The sequence below is a fragment of the Pangasianodon hypophthalmus genome, chromosome 29, assembly GCF_027358585.1.
Source record: "Pangasianodon hypophthalmus isolate fPanHyp1 chromosome 29, fPanHyp1.pri, whole genome shotgun sequence".
NCBI lineage: Eukaryota > Metazoa > Chordata > Actinopteri > Siluriformes > Pangasiidae > Pangasianodon > Pangasianodon hypophthalmus.
Genome location: NC_069738.1, coordinates 1,179,867 through 1,201,899, shown reverse-complemented (window position 1 = coordinate 1,201,899; position 22,033 = coordinate 1,179,867). Strand labels below are relative to the sequence as shown.

General features: G+C 43.0%; 1 protein-coding gene across 1 annotated transcript in view; it reads right to left on the bottom strand.

Annotated features, from left to right (window-relative positions):
• grin2ba (glutamate receptor, ionotropic, N-methyl D-aspartate 2B, genome duplicate a) overlaps positions 1-22,033 on the bottom strand; it is a 51,002-nt gene that overhangs the window by 11,633 nt on the left and 17,336 nt on the right. Inside the window, exons 4-9 of the mRNA XM_053231510.1 lie at positions 8,571-8,714; positions 7,290-7,560; positions 6,887-7,073; positions 4,350-4,464; positions 3,469-3,677; positions 2,841-3,012 (exon numbers count right to left, since the gene is read on the bottom strand). Of these exons, the coding sequence (XP_053087485.1) occupies positions 2,841-3,012; positions 3,469-3,677; positions 4,350-4,464; positions 6,887-7,073; positions 7,290-7,560; positions 8,571-8,714 (1,098 nt within the window). The remainder of the gene's footprint in view (positions 1-2,840; positions 3,013-3,468; positions 3,678-4,349; positions 4,465-6,886; positions 7,074-7,289; positions 7,561-8,570; positions 8,715-22,033) is intronic.

The window sequence follows — 22,033 nt, the reverse complement described above, 5'->3', positions numbered from 1 at the left end:
CTCTCTCTCTCTCTCTCTCTCTCTCTCTCTCACTCTGTTATGAAACTGACCTATGTGGGTGGTAATGAGATGGAGTTTTGCAGGACCTGTGTGAGTGTGAATGTGTGTGTGGAATCAGTGTTTTGCTGCAGATGAATGTAGAATAGCTGTTGCTTATCAGTATAAGTTAAATAAACCAGAAATAAAATCTAATCTCAAGGACTAAACTTTAATCCTAAACCCTATCCTAACCTAAACACTAATCTATATGCTATTACTCATCCCTTATTCTTATACTCAAATAATAAACCCAAACTCTAACACTAAGCTGTAATTAAAATCTGTAAAACATAAGTTAACCTGTAAAAGTTAGTCATAATCCATAACCTAATTTCAAAATCGAAATCCTAAAATCTATCCCTAAATCATCGAGCACTTAATTTGCTTCTTAGGTATAACGCCATAATTTATATTTTAGAAAAACAAGAAAGTAGACAGATAGTATAACAATTACAGTGGTGCAGATTAAAAAATAAATTCAACTAATCTAACACTATTTGTGTTTTTTTTTTTTATCCCTGCTACCTCCTGCCTTCTCTAACAGGGTTTTAGCTTGATGATATTCTTAGACCCTGGCCTATTTGTACTAGCGTGAGGATAATTTCTCCATGGAGACCACAAAGCACTCCTGTAAGTCACTAAGGGCATCTATCAATGCCATAAACAGAAGCATAAATATGTTTTGAACAATTCACGGTGGAAAATGTCTGAATTAAAATCTTCCATGTGCTTCTACATACAGAAAAAAATACTAAAAAGGAAATCAACAGAGCAACAGGAACATGAAACTGGGGCATTCACAATGAAATTAGGATTAAACATTAAAGCTTTAAGCACACTGGACATTAAACTGATCATCTCCATAACTGATCATCTCCATAACTGATCATTTCTCTAATTGATCATCTCCATAACTGATCATTTCTCTAATTGATCATCTCCATAACTGATCATTTCTCTAATTGATCATCTCCATAACTGATCATTTCTCTAATTGATCATCTCCATAACTGATCATTCCTGTAACTGGTTGTCTCTCTAACTGATCACCTCAGTAACTGATGATTTTTCTAACTGATCATCTCCATAACTGGTCATATCTGTAACTAATCATCTCTGTAACTGTCTCAGTAAGCGATGGATCTGTAAATGATGGATCTGTAAATGATGGATCAGTAAGCGTTGGATCAGTAAGCGTTGGATCAGTAAGCGATGGATCAGTAGGCGATGGATCAATAAGCGATGGATCTGTAAATGATGGATCAGTAAGCAATGGATCTGTAAATGATGGATCAGTAAATGATGGATCAGTAAGCGATGGATCAGTAAGTGATGGATCAGTAAATGATGGATCAGTAAGCAATGGATCTGTAAATGATGGATCTGTAAATGATGGATCAGTAGGCAATGGATCAGTAAGTGATGGATCAGTAAATGATGGATCAGTAAGCGACGGATCAGTAAGCGATGGATCAGTAAGCGACGGATCTGTAAATGATGGATCTGTAAATGATGGATCTGTAAATGATGGATCAGTAAGCGATGGATCAGTAAGCGATGGATCAGTGAGCGATGGATCAGTAAGCGATGGATCTGTAAATGATGGATCTGTAAATGATGGATCTGTAAATGATGGATCAGTAAGCAATGGATCTGTAAATGATGGATCAGTAAGCAATGGATCTGTAAATGATGGATCTGTAAGTGATGGATCAGTAAGCGATGGATCAGTAAGCGGTGGATCTGTAAATGATGGATCAGTAAGTGATGGATCAGTAAGTGATGGATCTGTAAATGATGGATCAGTAAGCAATGGATCTGTAAATGATGGATCTGTAAGCGATGGATCAGTAGGCGATGGATCAGTAAGCGATGGATCTGTAAATGATGGATCAGTAAGCGACGGATCTGTAAATGATGGATCTGTAAGCGATGGATCAGTAGGCGATGGATCAGTAAGCGATGGATCTGTAAATGATGGATCTGTAAGTGATGGATCAGTAAGCGATGGATCAGTAAGCGGTGGATCTGTAAATGATGGATCAGTAAGTGATGGATCAGTAAGTGATGGATCTGTAAATGATGGATCAGTAAGCAATGGATCTGTAAATGATGGATCTGTAAGCGATGGATCAGTAGGCGATGGATCTGTAGGCGATGGATCAGTAAGCGATGGATCTGTAAGTGATGGATCAGTAAGCGATGGATCAGTAAGCGGTGGATCTGTAAATGATGGATCAGTAAGTGATGGATCAGTAAGTGATGGATCTGTAAATGATGGATCAGTAAGCGATGGATCTGTAAATGATGGATCAGTAAGCGATGGATCTGTAAGCGATGGATCAGTAGGCGATGGATCAGTAAGCGATGGATCTGTAAATGATGGATCAGTAGGCGATGGATCAGTAAGCGATGGATCAGTAAGCGATGGATCTGTAAATGATGGATCAGTAGGCGATGGATCAGTAAGCGATGGATCAGTAAGTGATGGATCAGTAAGCGATGGATCTGTAAATGATGGATCAGTAAGCGATGGATCTGTAAATGATGGATCTGTAAATGATGGATCAGTAAGTGATGGATCAGTAAGCGATGGATCAGTAAGCGATGGATCAGTAAGTTATGGATCAGTAAATGATGGATCAGTAAGCGATGGATCAGTAAGTGATGGATCTGTAAATGATGGATCAGTAAGCAATGGATCAGTAAGTGATGGATCAGTAAGCGATGGATCAGTAAGCGATGGATCTGTAAATGATGGATCAGTAAGCGATGGATCAGTAAGAGATGGATGGTCTCACCTCTCCCACCATGCCGTTCCAGGTTCCATTGACCTTCTTGCCATGCTTGCCATTAGTGACGAGGTAAAGGTCGTAGGTGAACTTTACAGACTTGGCGATCTTCTTCAGGATGTCGATGCAGAACCCTTTACAGCAGCGTTTTATGTACATGCCAGATTCACCTGTCTGATTACTGAGAGGGAGAGAGATGAGAGAATGAGAGAGTGAGACATAGACTATTGTTCTGTTGGGTTTTGTGTGTGTATAAAGACAGCTGCCTCTCTCTCTCTCTCTCTCTCTCTGTCTATCCATCTATCTCTTTCTTCTTCACAATAAAGACAGTATTGCTGTTATTTATTTCTGTAAAGCTGCTTTGTGACAATGTTCATTGTTAAAAGCGCTATACAAATAAAACTGAACTGAAGTGAATTGAATTGGTTTATCCAGTGTTTGTGCGTTCTACATCTCACTCCTTGTGATTAGGCTATCACTGCTCACTTTAGCTGAGGTATCGCCCGGTGAGCCCTATTAACAGAGCGCACGCTGTTCAATAAAGAGCTAATTTTAAAATGAGCTCCGAGCCTCTGCGTCATTTCTCGCCCACTACACGCTACAGCAATAATATTACAGTGTGTGTGTTTATATATACCGTATTTTCAGCTGTTTCCTGCAGGGTACAGTGTTCCTCATGCAGGTTCCACTCAGAGGGTCGACATCCTCCACAATGACGAACGGCGCCTCCTCCAGAGTCACGATTGACAGGTGGTCGTCATGGCGACTCTCCTCCCCCGAGTACAGCTCGAACCGTGGCCACACATGATACTTCATTGACAGAGAGCCATTCTCCCACTTCCCCACCTGCTCACACACACACACACACACACACACAGAATTATATTCAAGTAGAGTGACAGAGACAGGTAGAAAGAGAGGTAGAGTGATAGGTAAATAGACAGACAGTTAGAGAGACAGATAGAGAGAAAGACAAGTAGCAAGATAGACATACAGGTAAGGAGACAGACACGTAGACAGGTAGCCAGATAGGTAAATAGACAGGCAGTTAGAGAGACAGGTATCCAGACAGGTAAAGAGACAGACAGGTAGTCAGACATGTGAAGAGAAATGCAGGTAGACAGACAGGTAGAGACACAGACAGGTAGAGACACAGACAGGTAGATAGGTAGAGGCAGACAGGTAGATAGGTAGAAATGTAGAGAGACCGAAATGCAGAGAGGTACATACAGGTAGAGAGACAAATAGGCAGTCAGGTAAAGAGACAGACAGGTAGATAGGTAGAGAAAGGTAGATAGGTATAAAGATAGACAGGTAGAGTGACAGACAGGTAGATAGGTAGAGGCTGACAGGTAGAGAGACAGACAGGTAGATGGGTAGAAATGTAGAGAGACCAAAATGCAGAGAGGTACATACAGGTAGAGAGACAGACAGGGAGATAGGTAGAGAAAGGTAGATAGGTATAAAGACAGACAGGTAGAGAGACAGACAGGTAAAGAGACAAACAGGTAGACTGACTCTGTCCCACTGCCTGTTCTTGTCCAGTAGGATGAGGACGAGTTTGGGATGCATTTGATATCCGTCCTCACTGAACGACAGATTACGACCTTCAAACGTTACGTTCATCAAATACCTGAAACACACACACACACACACACAAAATACACACACATCAGATATGTATAAGCGCATGTATCTCATTTCTTGTTGCCTACATACAATCTGTTTGTGTGTGTGTGTGTGTGTGTGTTGGTCTCTCTTCCTCCCAATGTTTCAGTTTCCACAGAAACACTTGACCTTAAAATCACACATGTACACAAAGACAAAGCCACAATCATTCACCCACACAACAGACAAACAAATGCAGCCAGTGTGTGAATTCAGCAGGGTGTGTTTGCATCCAACATGCGTCTTCCAGTGTATGTGTGTATGCGCGTGTGTGTGTGTGTGTGTGTTTTGGGGGGGATTTGGGGGGTGGCGGCAGTAGGGAGACAATCAAAGCATATGTAATGTGTTGCTGCAGTAACCACAACTCCTGAGATGCTCAAGCCAATCTTCTGAGTTGCTATGGAAACCGTAACCTTACAGAGAAAGACAGAGAGAGATTGAAACAGAGAGAGACAGAGCGAGTGCCAGAGAGACAGAGAGCGTGAGACAGAGATAAGGGGAGAGAGACTGTGAGAGAGACAGACACAGAGAAAGAGACAGAGAGAAACACAGAGAAAGAGACACAGATAGAGACAGAGAAAGAGACAGGGAGAGAGAGACAGACAGACACAGAGAAAGAGACAGAGAGAGAGACAGAGAGAGAGAGAGAGACAGACACAGAGAAAGAGACAGAGAGAGAGAGACACAGAAAGAGGCAGAGGGAGAGACAGAGAGAGAGAGACAGAGAGACACAGAGAAAGAGACAGAGAGAGAGACAGACACAGACACAGAGAAAGAGACAGAGAGAGAGAGAGAGAGAGAGAGACAGACACAGAGAAAGAGACAGAGAGAGAGAGACACAGATAGAGACAGAGAAAGAGACAGGGAGAGAGAGACAGACAGACACAGAGAAAGAGACAGAGAGAGAGAGAGAGAGAGAGAGAGAGAGAGACAGACACAGAGAAAGAGACAGAGAGAGAGAGACACAGAAAGAGGCAGAGGGAGAGACAGAGAGAGAGAGACAGAGAGACACAGAGAAAGAGACAGAGAGAGAGACAGACACAGAGAAAGAGACAGAGAGAGAGAGACACAGAAAGAGGCAGAGGGAGAGACAGAGAGAGAGAGACAGAGAGAGAGAGAGACAGACACAGAGAAAGAGACAGAGATTTGATGTTTGTAGTTAAATAATGTTACAGAAAAAGGTAGACTACAAAATATTAAACGTCTGCATTTAAAATATAGTTAATGTCGCTAATATCATGTTTAGTGTTCCCAGCTAAATAACACTCAGTGATTACAGCAGTGTTTTATGATTATTCCTCATCTCACTGTATGAGATCCCAATAAACTCTGAGCTGAGTTCTATAACAGACTGCATGATAGCGTGTGTTCTCCATGTCAGATTATACCGAATATACACTATGAAATATATATAAATATCCTGCGATTAAAGACATTTTAATTCTCCTATGCCGGACAATCAAAGAATTCTTTTATGACTTTTGTCTACAACAGCTAAATCATGCCTAAAAAACCTACTTTAGTTAGAAAATGTCATATTTATCTGCATTAGAAACACAACTAACAAATTTCAGATTTTTTTTAATGTTTTGTAAACAAATATACACTAACACTGGCTTACAATAATTTCTGTTTGCTGTTCGTAACATAGTTCCAGGTTAGTGTAGCGCAGAAGAGTATGTCGATTGGAGCACACACACCCCCCACACACACACATGCACATGCACACACACACACACACACACACACACACACACGCACACACGCACACACACACTGTAATATATAGCAGGTTATATGCAGAGTGGCTCTGAGATGGATTACTGTAAAGTGTATCGATTGCTAAGGTGAACACTTAATACAGAAAATACACAGATGCAGCAGTTCTGAGTGAAACACACCACTGGGTCATCTCAGCTCCTGAATTAGTCACACACACACACACACACACACACACACACGTATACTGAGAGACCATTATGGACATACACATAAACAATCTGAGTGTGTGCACCTGCGTTTAGATGCATACTGCTGTAAGAGCTGAGTGTTTAGCGTTTGTGTGTGTGTGCGTGTGTGTGTGTGTGTGTGTGTGTGTGTGTGTGGTAGCTCGATGAGAAATGAGGACACACACCTATAATAAGCTTCTCTAATGGGAGAGAGTGGTGGCGTTTGGGGGGGTGTTGGAGGGGGGGCAAAACCCATTTATTTTCTTTCTTGACAAAAAGCAAAGAAGGTTTGTGTGTGTGTGTGTGTGAGTTTTTATGTACATAAGTGTGTATGTGTGTGAGTTTAACATAGCAGTCCATTATGGTTGTGTATTCTGTGTGTGTATGTGTGTGTGTGTGTGTGTGTGTGTGTGTGTGTATGTGCATATGTGTGTGTACCTGAGCACTTCGTTAGTGTTTCCTGTGCTCTTCTTTTCTGGGGCTCCATGACACTCAGACTTCAGAAGTGTGTGAGGTCCACGATCCATCATCATGGCTGACGTTGCCGTGGCAATAACAGCCACAGCATCGCGCACACGTGCCTCCAACCCATAATCCCACTCATCATACGACACACTGATCATACCTGAGAGAGAGAGAGCGACAAGCCATGCCACATGCCCACACACCCTGCCAAAGCAGCTCTAAGGTTCATTCCAGACAAAATCCCCCCTCAAAGCTCCTCCATGGATTGTTTCTCACCAAACCTTCAATGAAGCATGTCAGTGTTTCACACCATATGAACACAATATAAATCTGTCTTTCTTATCTACAAATTAATCTGATGTAATAAGCAGATCACCTGTAGGGAACTCTGGAGGAATGTGGTCAGCGTCCCCCGCCACCAGAGATGGTACAATCCAGGTGTATCCATATCCTGTGAGCCCGACAGAGTGTGCCACCTCGAAGATGATGTTGGCTTCCTCTTTGGTGGAGTAGAGCAGGATGACGGGACTCTGGAGCTTCTTCATCTGGTTCTGGATTTTAGAGTCTCCATCGTCCACGGACATGTCCAACAGTAAAACCTCCTCCAGTTCCCAGCCCACAAAACTGTTCTCTATAGTGCTGCGGATCTGACAAAGAGCAAGACGAAAAATAACAAGATGGAACCAAAGTGAAAAACAATTATTAATTACAGGCATGTTTGTGGACAGTGGGAGGAAACTGGAGAACCCAAAGGAAACCTATGCGAACACGGCAAGGACAAGCAAAACTCCGCACAGACAACACTTGATCCAATCAAAGCTTTGCTCCTGATCTGGTCACAGCCTTGCTCCTGATCTGACCAAAGCCTTGCTCCTGATCTGGTCAAAGCCTTGCTCCTGCTCTGACCAAAGCCCTGCTCTTAATCTGGTCCGAGGCTTGCTCATGATCTGATCAAAGCCTTGCTCCTGATCTGATCGAAACTTTGCTCCTGATCTGGTCCAAACCTTGCTCCTGATCTGCCCAAAGCCTTGCTCCTGATCTGCCCAAAGCCTTGCTCCTGATCTGATCAAAACTTTGCTCCTGATCTGGTCAAAGCCTTGCTCCTGATCTGGTCAAAGCCTTGCTCCTGATCTGGTCAAAGGCTTGCTCCTGATCTGGTCAAAACTTTGCTCCTGATCTGGTCAAAGCCTTGCTCCTGATCTGACCAAAGCCTTGCTCTTAATCTGGTCCAAAGCCTTTCTCCTGATCTGGTCCAAGCCGTGCTCCTGATCTGCCCAAAGCCTTGCTCCTGATCTGGACATAGCCTTGTTCCTGATCTGACCAAAGCCTTGCTCCTGATCTGGTCAAAGCTTTGCTCCTGATCAAGTTGTAGCCCCTGCTCTAGATTAGGTCCAGACCCTGGCTCAAACCCTTTGGAAAGTCTCAATAACAACACTAAATGTATAGCTAACCAACAAGACCAGATTCCAAATAACTTAATGACAAATATGTGAACAATTTCCTTTAAAGAAAAAGACCAAAAATAAAATTGGCTCATTCTGCATTTTTATTTTTTGATGAAGTCAGAAGAATAAATGGAAAACATTTTATGTATGAAATTAATAAGTTTTCACTCTGTATTGAAAGTTTTATTTTGACCATATTATTTTATCTTTACCTTGGTGACAAAGTCCTGGTATCCGGGGTAGTAGGTGGTGACGATGGAGAAAATGTACCAATCATATTCCTCCATAATGTTCAACATCACTGAGGCCTGCTGCTCAATAGATGGACCAAACTGGAAAAACAGGGAGTTATCATCCTGCAGATGGAGATAAACAAATAGAAATAGACGAAGAGAGAGAAAACAAGTCTGTTATTTTTCTTTCACCTCTCCAGTTCCAGGTTTAGTGTTTCTTTAGCAGTTACTTTGTTTCTGGGTTTAGTGTTTCTGTAGCAGAGATGTTCCAACCCCAAATGCCCCACATTCCACCTTAGTGCTAGTATATTTTAGATTCAGCATCCTTGCAGTAGATAGTTATTTTATAACGGTGCTTCCCCTACCAGCGCTTGCATTTTTAGCACTCGTGTGGCAGTGTATTTGTGTGTGTGTGTGTGTGTGTGTGTGTAGATGCCATAGGTAGAGGACAAGCTATATTCATCAACAGTGTAATGTAGAGCAACACTGGCAGCGTCACAAGACCCAAAACACAAGTGAATACATCCACACAACCTAGTTTAGGGGAGAACTGTGTGTGTGTGTGTGTGTGTGTGTGTGTGTGTGAACTAGATAGACAAAAGGTGCATGAAAGCTGAGGCTTGGCAGCCATGAAAGGTCTGCCACCTGATCCAACCTGTACACCCCCCTTACACCCCCCTTACACACACACTCACACACACACACACACACACACACAAAACACTCCAAATGACAAGGACTTTTGTGTTCATGCAGTTCTGTTAGAATACTGGAACTAGTTCTCATTCATAATTGTTCCAGAACCTTCTGTGCCTTGTGTGTGTGTGTGTGTGTGTGTGTTTTGGAGTGATGAAGTGTTTGTACAGTCAGAGCACTACTTTAAATTTGCGACCGCATTCTCTACCGCAGCACAATTTATCCTCCGTCATTATATCCCCCCATCTCTCACTTTCCATCTCTGTCTCTTTGTCTCACTCCCCTCCATTTTTACCTACTAATGCTTTTAAATTTGTTGTGTATAATCTCCGTCTCTCTCCTCCTCCTCTCTGCCTCCCTCCATTCATCTACCTCCCTCTATCTCTCTCTGTCTTATCTGTTCTGGCTGAATGGATGTAATTGAATTCTACTTTCCCTAACAGCAGTGTTAATGCACTGCACTATGCCGAATCTCCTTCAAGTAAAGCAACAAAAGATGAAAGAGCAGTTAGCCTAACACCATTTTTGGGTTTAGTATTCCAGTCACAGTGCTAGTGTTTCTGGGTTTAGTGTTTATGCAGCAGTTACTTTCTTTCTGGCTTTAGTATTTCTGTAGCAGTGATGCTGTTTCTGGGTTTAGTGTTTCTGTAGGAGTGATGATTCTGGGTTTAGTGTTTCTGTAGCAGTGATGCTGTTTCTGGAGTTAGTATTTCTGTAGCAGTGATGCTGTTTCTGGGGTTAGTGTTTCTGTAGCAGTGATGTTTCTGGGGTTAGTATTTCTGTAGCAGTGATGCTGTTTCTGGGGTTAGTGTTTCTGTAGCAGTGATGTTTCTGGGGTTAGTATTTCTGTAGCAGTGATGTTTCTGGGTTTAGTGTTTCTGTAGCAGTGATGCTGTTTCTGGGTTTAGTGTTTCTGTAGCAGTGATGCTGTTTCTGGGTTTAGTATTTCTGTAGCAGTGATGCTGTTTCTGGGTTTAGTGTTTCTGTAGCAGTGATGCTGTTTCTGGGTTTAGTGTTTCTGTAGCAGTGATGTTTCTGGGTTTAGTATTTCTGTAGCAGTGATGCTGTTTCTGGGTTTAGTGTTTCTGTAGCAGTGATGCGGTTTCTGGGTTTAGTATTTCTGTAGCAGTGATGCGGTTTCTGGGGTTAGTATTTCTGTAGCAGTGATGCTTCTGGGTTTGGTGTTTCTGTAGCAGTGATGCTGTTTCTGGGGTTAGTGTTTCTGTAGCAGTGATGTTTCTGGGTTTAGTGTTTCTGTAGCAGTGACGTTTCTGGAGTTAGTGTTTCTGTAGCAGTGATGTTTCTGGGTTTAGTGTTTCTGTAGCAGTGATGTTTCTGGGTTTAGTGTTTCTGTAGCAGTGACGTTTCTGGAGTTAGTGTTTCTGTAGCAGTGATGTTTCTGGGTTTAGTGTTTCTGTAGCAGTGACGTTTCTGGAGTTAGTGTTTCTGTAGCAGTGACGTTTCTGGAGTTAGTGTTTCTGTAGCAGTGATGCTGTTTCTGGGTTTAGTATTTCTGTAGAAGTGATGCTGTTTCTGGGTTTAGTATTTCTGTAGCGGTGATGCTGTTTTTGGGTTTAGTGTTTCTGTAGCAGTGATGTTTTTGGGTTTAGTATTTCGGTATCAGTGACGTTTCTGGGTTTGGTATTTTTGTAGCAGTGATGCTGTTTCTGGGTTTAGTATTTCAGTAGCAGTGATGTTTCTGGGTTTGGTATTTCTGTAGCTTTGATGATGTTTCTGGGTTACTGTTTCAGTATCAGTGATGTTTCTGTAGCAGTGACGTTTTTGGGGTTAGTGTTTCTGTAGCAGTGATGCTGTTTCTGGGTTTAATGTGTTTTTAGCAGTTAAGTCATTTCTGGGTTTATTATTTCTGCAGCAGATACATCGTTTCTGGCTTTAGTATTTCTGTCCCTTCTTGCAATGCTAGTTTAGCTAACTAGTATCCAATTATTAAACAATGCTGGAAAATAAATTTGAGCCTTGCATGAGTATTGCCGCTGTGTAAAAAAATTTTACGTTTGTCTAAGCTGAAAAGTCTCTCGCTCTCTCTCTCTCTCTTGCTTTCTCTAGTTAAAGCTTTATCTGTAATCCCCCACACACACAGATGTGATTAATCGGGCACGTCCTAATTATTGCAGGCCTCGTTCACTTAATTACATCAGAATCATTTAAATATCTGCTTGCTCACTCACTCAGAGTCTGAGTGCTCTACATCTCTGTATAACACTGATGACTGTCTAAATATCCTGTTCACTTCCTGAGTCCAAAAACATACCCTAAATGGTGCACTAATGAAATCCCACAATGCACTGCAATAGCTTAGTGTACAAAGAATGTAGAATTTAAGATGATTGTTCTTAAAGCACAGGTAAGCAGGCTTTCCTATTTGAATTGGTGTGTAATGTTTATTTTATGCAATCATTTTTCCCCCCATTCTTTTAAGAGGGGCCAAAAATTCTGAGGTAGATTATATATATATATATATATATATATATATATATATATATATATATATATATATATATATATATAGGCCACAACACCACCAGTGGGTAGAATAGTGCACTATGTAGTGAATAGAGCCCAGTTTGAGACAAATCCCTAGTTAGCAGTGTACAAAAGTTTAACACACACACTTATAAGCAGAGAAATTATGGGATAATGTCTTGCCAAAGAACAGTGACACTAACCATGGACCAGGAGGAACTCTTACATGTCTAGAAAACCCTCCCAGACCTAAAGAACCATCCTAGATAACCCACTTAGACCTACAGAACCCTCCAAGACCTAACAAACCATCCTTGAAAACCTTCCCAGACCTAAAGAACCATCCTAGATAACCCACTTAGACCTACAGAACCCTCCAAGACCTAACAAACCATCCTAGATAACCCACTTAGACCTACAGAACCCTCCAAGACCTAACAAACCATCCTAGATAACCCTCTTAGACCTACAGAACCCTCCAGGACCTATCAAACCACCTAGATAACCCTCCCAGACCAAAAGAATCCTCCGAGACCTAACAAACCATCTTAGATAACCATCCCAGACCTACAGAATCCTCCGAGACCTAAAAGGCCATCCTAGATAACCCTCTCAGACCAACAGAACCCTCCCAGTCATAACAAACCATCCTAGATAACCCTCCCAGACCTACAGAAACCACCTAGATAATCCTCCCAGACCTACACAATGCTCCTGGATAACCCTCTTAGACTTACAGAACCCTCCTATACCTAATGAACCATCCTAGATAACCTTTCCAGATCTACAGAACCTTCCTAGATAATCCTAGAACTTTCCTACACATACAGACTCCTCTTAGAACTACAGAACCCTTCTAGACAAAAATATCAGCACTTACATGAGACTCTCTCTCTCTCTCTCTCACACACACACACACACACACAAACAGACACCCCATTTCCGCTCTCACACTGTGGCAACACATTGACACACCAGCTGTGCTACTCTGGCATCCATAACACATGTGCACACACACAAACACACACACACACACACACACACACACAGAGTATGCAGCATCATATTGATTTTTAAGGTTTTCTGCCAATAAATGCAGCTACCACCACTGCTTCACTGCAGTATACACACACACAAACACACACACACACACACACACACACACACACACACCTCTATAATATACACATATTCAGGCTGGACAATGTGACCTTCACGCTGTAAGACTCCGATAAAGAGGTGTGAAGATTATTAACCTTGTCTCTTTCTCTCTATATATCTTTCAGCACTTCTCTCTCTCACTTCCTCGCTTGCCCGCTTGCTTGCTCTATCTCTCCGTGGTCTCTCGCTCTCTCACTCGTCTGCTGCTCTTTCCCTCTCTTCCTTCTTTTGCCCTCTCTCTGTGTCCGGCTTTATCTCTGAGCGGAATTATTAATTAAAAGAAATCAATTTCCGTCCTAAATATAACTATTATACCTGACATCACACACTGACCCTCTGTGACATGCACGCACACACGCACACACGCAAACACACACACACACACACACACACACTTTAAGTGTGCAGTATTACTCACTCTCTAATTTCTTACACTAATGCACAGTGACAGAGCTCTGCTGTACTGCTGTACTGGCACTGTCTCTTTCTCCCACACACATACACACACACACATATACACACACACACACGTAGACACACACACACACACACACACACACACACACACACACACACACACACATACACACACACACGATCCTGTGTGTCTGGATTATTGGACTGAAGGTGAAAACTATTAAACATTATTAGCATATATTAGCATATTTCAATAACAATATGTATAAGCTCCGTCCCAAACACTAGAATTCATGACTAGTTAGTATTCTTAGTGGAACAGTTCTGACCTTCTGCAAGAGTTCCTAAAAGTTCTCCTTCCAGCAAGTTTTTCTGCCCTTGCTGAACATGTGGGTGATGTCCTTCCTTTCTGGTTTTCCAGAACTTCTTCAACAACACCCAAAATACATACCCCATGGCCTCTCCAAAGTCTTCGTATGCCTAGTTAGCTATCCACAGCCTCTCTTCTGAACCAGCAGTCTGGCGAGCCAACTACAGTAGGTGTTAAAGACCCTGTTCTTCTACTTTACATCATCCCTTACTTTTAGAGTCCACCACCTGGTTCTCAGGCTGTAACCATGACAGGCTACTTGAAATTTTTAAACATGACGTATTTGGGTTTCATGTCTCCTACCTCCTTCAGGATGTGTGTGAAGGTCACTCAGAAGTAAGAGTTGAAATAATTCCAGCACTTCCCACCAAACCCTGGCTGCACATTTGGGCTTGCTGGTTCTGACCGCCAGTTTACCCCACCATCTGATCCAACACACCACCAGATGGTGATCAATTAACAACTCTTTACCCAAAGATGGGTGTGGGAATACTGAGGAACCTTCGTCTTCATTCCAGTTCATCCCAGTAGAGTTAAGGATTCACATCAGTTACTGTGATCCCATGCAAAGATTTTCATTCCGAGTGCAAATTCTTAATGAACTGTTTATATGGATCCATATATCCATTTATATGCACTTTACATGTAATCTGATCCAAAGCTTTGTGCATGTGTGAAATGTGGTTTAGTGTCAATGTTACCATAACAACAAGGATTACATTACAAGTTCAGCACCGCTTTTTACTCCATTTTGTTTTTAACAAATTTTAAATTCTTTCCATCTCAGTAAAATGTCATCAGATTGTGATTATTAAATTCACAGCGAAAAGAAGAGTTTGTGACCAAAGTAAAATTTCTCAACAATTCATATTTACCTGAAATTCAGAAAGGTGTTCACCCTATCATCAGGAGATCACCAGTTCAAATCCTGATGGTGCCACAGCCATCTGTGGACAGGAGACCATACGCTCTGCCCCCTGTCCCTCACAGTGACACTAGCCAATTGTAGGCTGTGAGCTCATGTATGTGGAAGAGGGTAAAAAGCGCTTTCCTCTGAGTGTGTTACACTGCCCTGTGATGCAGCAGTTTGAAAAGATGTTTGCTGGCTTCATGTGTCTCAGAGGAAGCACATGTTAGTCTTTACCCTCCCTAGTTTGTAGATGTCATATGACAGGGAGAGCTGGCTGATGGTCAGGAATTGCCAGATGACCAGATTGGGAAGAAAAACATTATCCATCCATCCATGAAACATGCTCATCTTCTAACGTTACCCATATTAAAGGTCATTGTTTTGCAATAACTCCAGAAATAAAGGTTCTTTCTTATAGAGTGTATGTTCTGCGTCCTTGCTGAATGTCTGCCAAATATTAAACAATTAAGTTTATTGAGGTCAGTTCCTATCCTGTATCTGCCTTAGAATGTTAGTTTGATGGCCATCACACCTCACAATTATTTTAAATAGATTAAAATCTGTACCGTGAACTGTTTTCTTACACAATCACTTTATTGCATCAGGAGCAATATTCAAACACACATTCAGAGAACACACACAGCAAGTCCATAGTGAAAGTAATCAGACACACATGCTTACACAGTGATTATTCTTCTGTTTAACAGATTATTAAAAGGACATTAACCCATCTCCTTCAATTTGATAGAAATTCATATTGCTCTCAATCAGTGTACTGTGTCCAGTGTAATGCATACATGATTGTTTTTATATTCTGATTGAGCACTCAGTCGCATTGTGGATTATTAGGCTGCATGTAAATGTATGTGGATTTGAGTCACAGGAAGGAAATATATTAATTTAATCCTTAACACACTCTATATTGGAATACTGAAATTGGCTTTTTAAACTAAACGTATTATTAGTAGTAGCAGTAAAACTCAACAGGATCAGTAACTGGACCTGTGTGTTGTGTGTGTGTTTTGTGTGTGTGTGTGTGTGTGTGTGTGTGTGTGTGTGTGTGTGTGTGTGTGAAACGTAAGTGTAAGAGTAAGCGTAACAGCTTGTGGCGTCTCTGAGTGCTGCCAGGTTGGCATGCTTCTCCTGTGTAATTGACTGAGCACATCTTGTGTTCCTCACTCACACTTTCACACCTTCTCTCTCTCTCTCTCTCTCTCTCTCTCTCGCGCTCTCTCTATCCATCTCTCTCTCTCAGTCTCTCTGTGTGTTGCTCTCTATCTGTCTGTCTGTCTGTCTGTCTCTCTCTTTGTCTCTGTCTGGGAGTGAAGCCAGTAGAAGGACGTAACATACGCAGTGAGAGGAGAGTCACGGAGGAAAAACAGGAACAAACGCAACTGTGAAATTATGTACAACTCGACAAGGACAGAGAGAAAGAGAGAGAAAGAGAGAGAGACAGACAGAGAGAGAGGAAAAGGAAATGCATGTAAGCCTCAGGGTTCTTATCCATAACCAGAGAGAAAGATACTGACCCCATTACCATCCTAATATTAAATAGTGCTGCACTATATAGTGTAATATATACAATATATAAAATGTATATAATCCAATACATTATATAGTGCATAAATTTATTTTGTTATCTAGCGATGCCCACATGTCAGGCCAAGCATTTCTTTTAGCTAGTCAGAACATTTCCATAACCAATCAGTAGGGTTTGTGCATTCTCCCAGCTAATCGCAAGGCAATACACAGTAGTGTAATGAAGAGAGACAGACAGACAGACTGGAAAAGGGACAGAAAGAGAAAAAGACAGAAAGAGAGAGAAATACAGAGACAAACAGATAGATAGGGAGAGAGACAAAAAGACACAGTGATGGAGATACAGACTGTGAGAAAGAAAGATGGATAAAGACAGAGAAAGTGAGAGAGAGGGAGAGGAAGTGAAAAGTTCTAGCTTCCAGCAGAGTTTAAAAATGTCTTCATCTGAAACCGAACAGAAGGAAGAATTAGGACACATATTTAGGACTCTCTCTCTCTGTCTGTGTGTGTGTGTGTGTGTGTGTGTGTGAGAGAGAGAGAGAGAGAGAGAGAGAGAGAGAGATGGGGGAGTATAAACAGGCAGGTAATGCATGATGATTCTCACTTGTGCGTGATTACCACCAGTTTACTTATATGTGCTTTGTTTATTCTTGCTGTAACTCCATGGGTGAGAGAGACACAGAGCCGGTGGAGTTTGCTCCTTGCCATGCCCCCGCAGTGAACTTTTAGTTTAGAGGGACGTGCGCTGAAAAGCATGCAGTGAAAAAGAGAACAATAAAGGGAGCCTGAAGCTCTGAGGAAAGTCTGCCTGTCTCCTTTCTGAGTTCTCCTTCACACCCAGACACACATTGGGTTCCACACACTCTCTGTCCTGTTTCATCTTGACATCTATCTAATACGTAACTAGCTACAGGGACTGTAGGGTGTCATCATTTTGATTCAGTAAGCGGCATAAAGTGATTCAGAAAATGTTCTATTGGGTATTATCCCTTCTACAATCAGCACTAAACACTAACTACTGACCCACAGACCCAACTACTGACTCACAAACACAGACCTAAAGAAATACATGTCAACTACAGACCCACAACTAACACCTAAACAATTACATACCAACTACAGACCTAAAGATGTTCACACCAACTACAGATCCACAACTATACATCTAAAGAACTACACACCAACTATTGACCCACATCTACAGGCCTAAAGAATTGCACACCAACTATAAACCCACATCTACAGGCATAAAGGACTACAGAACATTCCAACTACAGACCCACAGGGCAACTACAAGCAGAGACCAACTACATACACTCAACTACAGACAGACTAGAGCCCACAACTATAGACCTTATAAAGTACACACCACCTACAGATGCTTCATGTCATATAAGCTTTAGGCTATAGAGGATATGAGCTAGTAGTCAATCGTACTCAGTTAAATCAGCTGTTTAATAATCTGCAGTCTCATCACTTCTCAGTAACAAATTAAAAACACTTGAGGACACATTTGAATATGTTTCTCTTCATTAATGTTACATGCTGCGCTCAACAACCAACACTGATGAAGACCTCACCAAAGGGCACACAGAGGGCACGAAACCAGGGCCGAAAAATGAAATGTATATCAGCCTCTGAGTTAAAGTGTGTGTGTGTGTGTGTGTGTGAAGACAGTCCGTGACCGCTAGCCATGTGAGCCATTCAGCACCTCCTACACCCACTGATTCACCTCACACCTCCCACTAAGTACAAACACACACACAAACACACACACACACACACACACATACACACAGCACATAAACAGCACTTTAGGTAGCACTCTCAAAATCTTCTAGCTCATCCCCACACATCTGTAGACTCACAACATCACAGACCCACAGCTGCAAACAAACATCAAACACGACTAAAGATGGGTTAAAAATAATTATAACCATACTCAATACACTCAAAGAACTACACAACAACTACAAACCCACATAACTACTCAGTAACTGCAGACCCACAGTTACAGACCCACAGAACTACTCAGTAACTGCAGACCCACAGTTACAGACCCACAGAACTACTCAGTAACTACAGACTCACAACCACAGATTCACAGCAATGCTCAGCAACTACAGACCCCAAAACAAACTTAAAAACTAATTCCAGACCCACAGAAGCATAGCGCAGCAACTGCAAGCTCAGAGAACTGCACAGCAACTATGTAACCACAAATACAGACCCACAAATTCTGAACTACCCAATATATATATCCACAAAACAACGCTAACAATTCACCCACAACTACTGAGCTACAGAACTACAGACTCACACCTATAACACCTACAGATTCACAAATACAGAAAATGACTACACAACTACAGACTCCAAAACAAACTTTACAGACCAAAAACAGAAAGACAAATACACACAACAACTAGAGAACCAAATTAATTACCTACCTAAGGACCCAAAGGTACATAAGAGCCACAGGACTACAGAGCCACAGGACTACAGAGTCACAAGACTACAGAGTCACAAGTCTACAGAGCGACAAGACTACAGAGACACACGACCTCAGAGCCACAGATCTACAGAGCCACAAGACTACAGAGTCACAGGACTACAGAGTCACAAGACTACAGAGCCACAGGACCTCAGAGCCACAAGACTACAGAGCCACAGGACTACAGAGCCACAAGACTACAGAGAGGAAGGACCTCAGAGCCACAAGACTACAGAGCCACAGGACTACAGAGCCACAATTCTACAGAGACACAGGACCTCAGAGCCACAAGACTACAGAGACACAGGACCTCAGAGCCACAGAGCCACAGGACTAAAGAGCCACAGGAACACAGAGCCACAGGACCTCAGAGCCACAGAGCCACAGGACTAAAGAGCCACAGGAACACAGAGTCACAGGACCTCAGAGCCACAGAGCCACAGGACTAAAGAGCCACAGGACGACAGAGTCACAGGACTAAAATGCCACAGGACTACAGAGACACAGAATTACAGAAATACAGAACTACAGATCCACAGAACTATAGTGCCACAGTACTACTGAGACACAGAACCTCAGATCCACAGATCTACAGAGATACAGAACTACAGAGCCACAGGACTACAGAGCCACAGGACTATAGAGCCACAGGACTATAGAGCCACAGGACTACAGAGCCACAGATCTACAGAGCCACAGGACTACAGAGCCACAGGACTAGAGAGCTATAGGACTACAGAGCCATAGATCTACAGATTCACAGAGCTACAGGTCTACAGGACCTCAGAGCCACAGGACTATAGAACCACAGGACTACAGAGTCACAGGACTACAGAGCCACAGATTCACAGAGCTACAGGACTACAGGACTATAGAACCACAGGACTACAGAGTCACAGGACTACAGAGTCACAGGACTACAGAGCCACAGATTCACAGAGCTACAGGACTACAGGACCTCAGAGCCACAGGACTACAGAGCCACAGGACTACAGAGTCACAGGACTATAGAACCACAGGACTACAGAGTCACAGGACTACAGAGTCACAGGACTACAGAGCCACAGATTCACAGAGCTACAGGACTACAGGACCTCAGAGCCACAGGACTACAGAGCCACAGGACTATAGAAACACAGGACTATAGAACCACAGGACTACAGAGTCACAGGACTACAGAGCCACAGGACTACAGAGCCACAGGACTACAGAGTCACAGGACTACAGAGCCACAGATTCACAGAGTTACAGGACTACAGGACCTCAGAGCCACAGGACTACAGAGCCATAGGACTAGAGAGCTACAGGACTACAGAGCCACAGGACTATAGAACCACAGGACTACAGAGTCACAGGACTACAGAGCCACAGATTCACAGAGCTACAGGACTACAGGACTATAGAACCACAGGACTACAGAGTCACAGGACTACAGAGTCACAGGACTATAGAACCACAGGACTACAGAGTCACAGGACTACAGAGTCACAGGACTACAGAGCCACAGATTCACAGAGCTACAGGACTACAGGACCTCAGAGCCACAGGACTACAGAGCCACAGGACTATAGAAACACAGGACTATAGAACCACAGGACTACAGAGTCACAGGACTACAGAGCCACAGGACTACAGAGCCACAGGACTACAGAGTCACAGGACTACAGAGCCACAGATTCACAGAGTTACAGGACTACAGGACCTCAGAGCCACAGGACTACAGAGCCATAGGACTAGAGAGCTACAGGACTACAGAGCCACAGGACTATAGAACCACAGGACTACAGAGTCACAGGACTACAGAGCCACAGATTCACAGAGCTACAGGACTACAGGACTATAGAACCACAGGACTACAGAGTCACAGGACTACAGAGTCACAGGACTATAGAACCACAGGACTACAGAGCCACAGGACTACAGAGTCACAGGACTATAGAACCACAGGACTACAGAGTCACAGGACTACAGAGTCACAGGACTACAGAGCCACAGATTCACAGAGCTACAGGACTACAGGACCTCAGAGCCACAGGACTACAGAGCCACAGGACTATAGAAACACAGGACTATAGAACCACAGGACTACAGAGTCACAGGACTACAGAGCCACAGGACTACAGAGCCACAGGACTACAGAGTCACAGGACTACAGAGCCACAGATTCACAGAGTTACAGGACTACAGGACCTCAGAGCCACAGGACTACAGAGCCATAGGACTAGAGAGCTACAGGACTACAGAGCCACAGGACTATAGAACCACAGGACTACAGAGTCACAGGACTACAGAGCCACAGATTCACAGAGCTACAGGACTACAGGACTATAGAACCACAGGACTACAGAGTCACAGGACTACAGAGCCACAGAACTACAGAGCCACAGGACTACAGAGTCACAGGACTACAGAGCCACAGATTCACAGAGTTACAGGACTACAGGACCTCAGAGCCACAGGACTATAGAGCCACAGATCTACAGAGCTACGGGACCTTGAACCTTTTTTTTAAAAAAAGTACAGACTCACAACTATGGTCACATAACTAGATAGAGGCAAATCCACAACTAGACAAACTTCTGACAACTACAGACTCACTTCAGAGGTATGACTATTAATGTGAGTGATTATGTAACGCACATCCAGTTGGCTGTGTGCAGTAAACAGATGAAGTTTATCAGTGTTAGGCTGTGTTTTTCAGTGGAGCCACCAGGGCAGCATTTAGCAGCACAAACAGACTGAGTCAGAGTCTCTCACACACACACACACACACACAAAACCACCCACAGTCTGCTCCTAATCATCCACTCTCTCTTGCTCTCTCTCTGTGCCTTCATCTCTCTCATGTTTTTCAGCACAAGTATGCACTCCTTCACTCCCTCCATTCATCCATTTTTTTCTCGTTCATGCACTCCAACTGCAGCATCATTTCGCTCATCTCTCTCCTGGCATGAAAGACTGCTGATGCTCTCTCTCATTCTCTCCCTGTCTTTCTTTCATCTCTGATGGATCCCGTGTTCCTTTTTATGGAAGTAACACACTCCACTCTTTCCCTCAGTAAACCCTCCGACTCTGGAGGATTGCTGTGCCGACGAAACGGAGAGAGGTAGACAGAGAGGGAGAGAGCAATTGTGGAAGATGGGTGTCGTGCTTTCTGTGTTCACAGACACACGCACAGAAAACAAATCTTCCCTAAACAGTGGTTTGGCTTTGCTATAGGAAACACACTGAGCTGAGAGAGAGAGAAAGAGAAAGAGAGAGAGAGAGAGAGAGAGAGTACTGTACATGGTGTAACATTAGTGTTAACGTCTGTGTGGGTGTGTTTATGACTCACACCATTTCCGCTACGGACTCCAGCATACACACCTGTG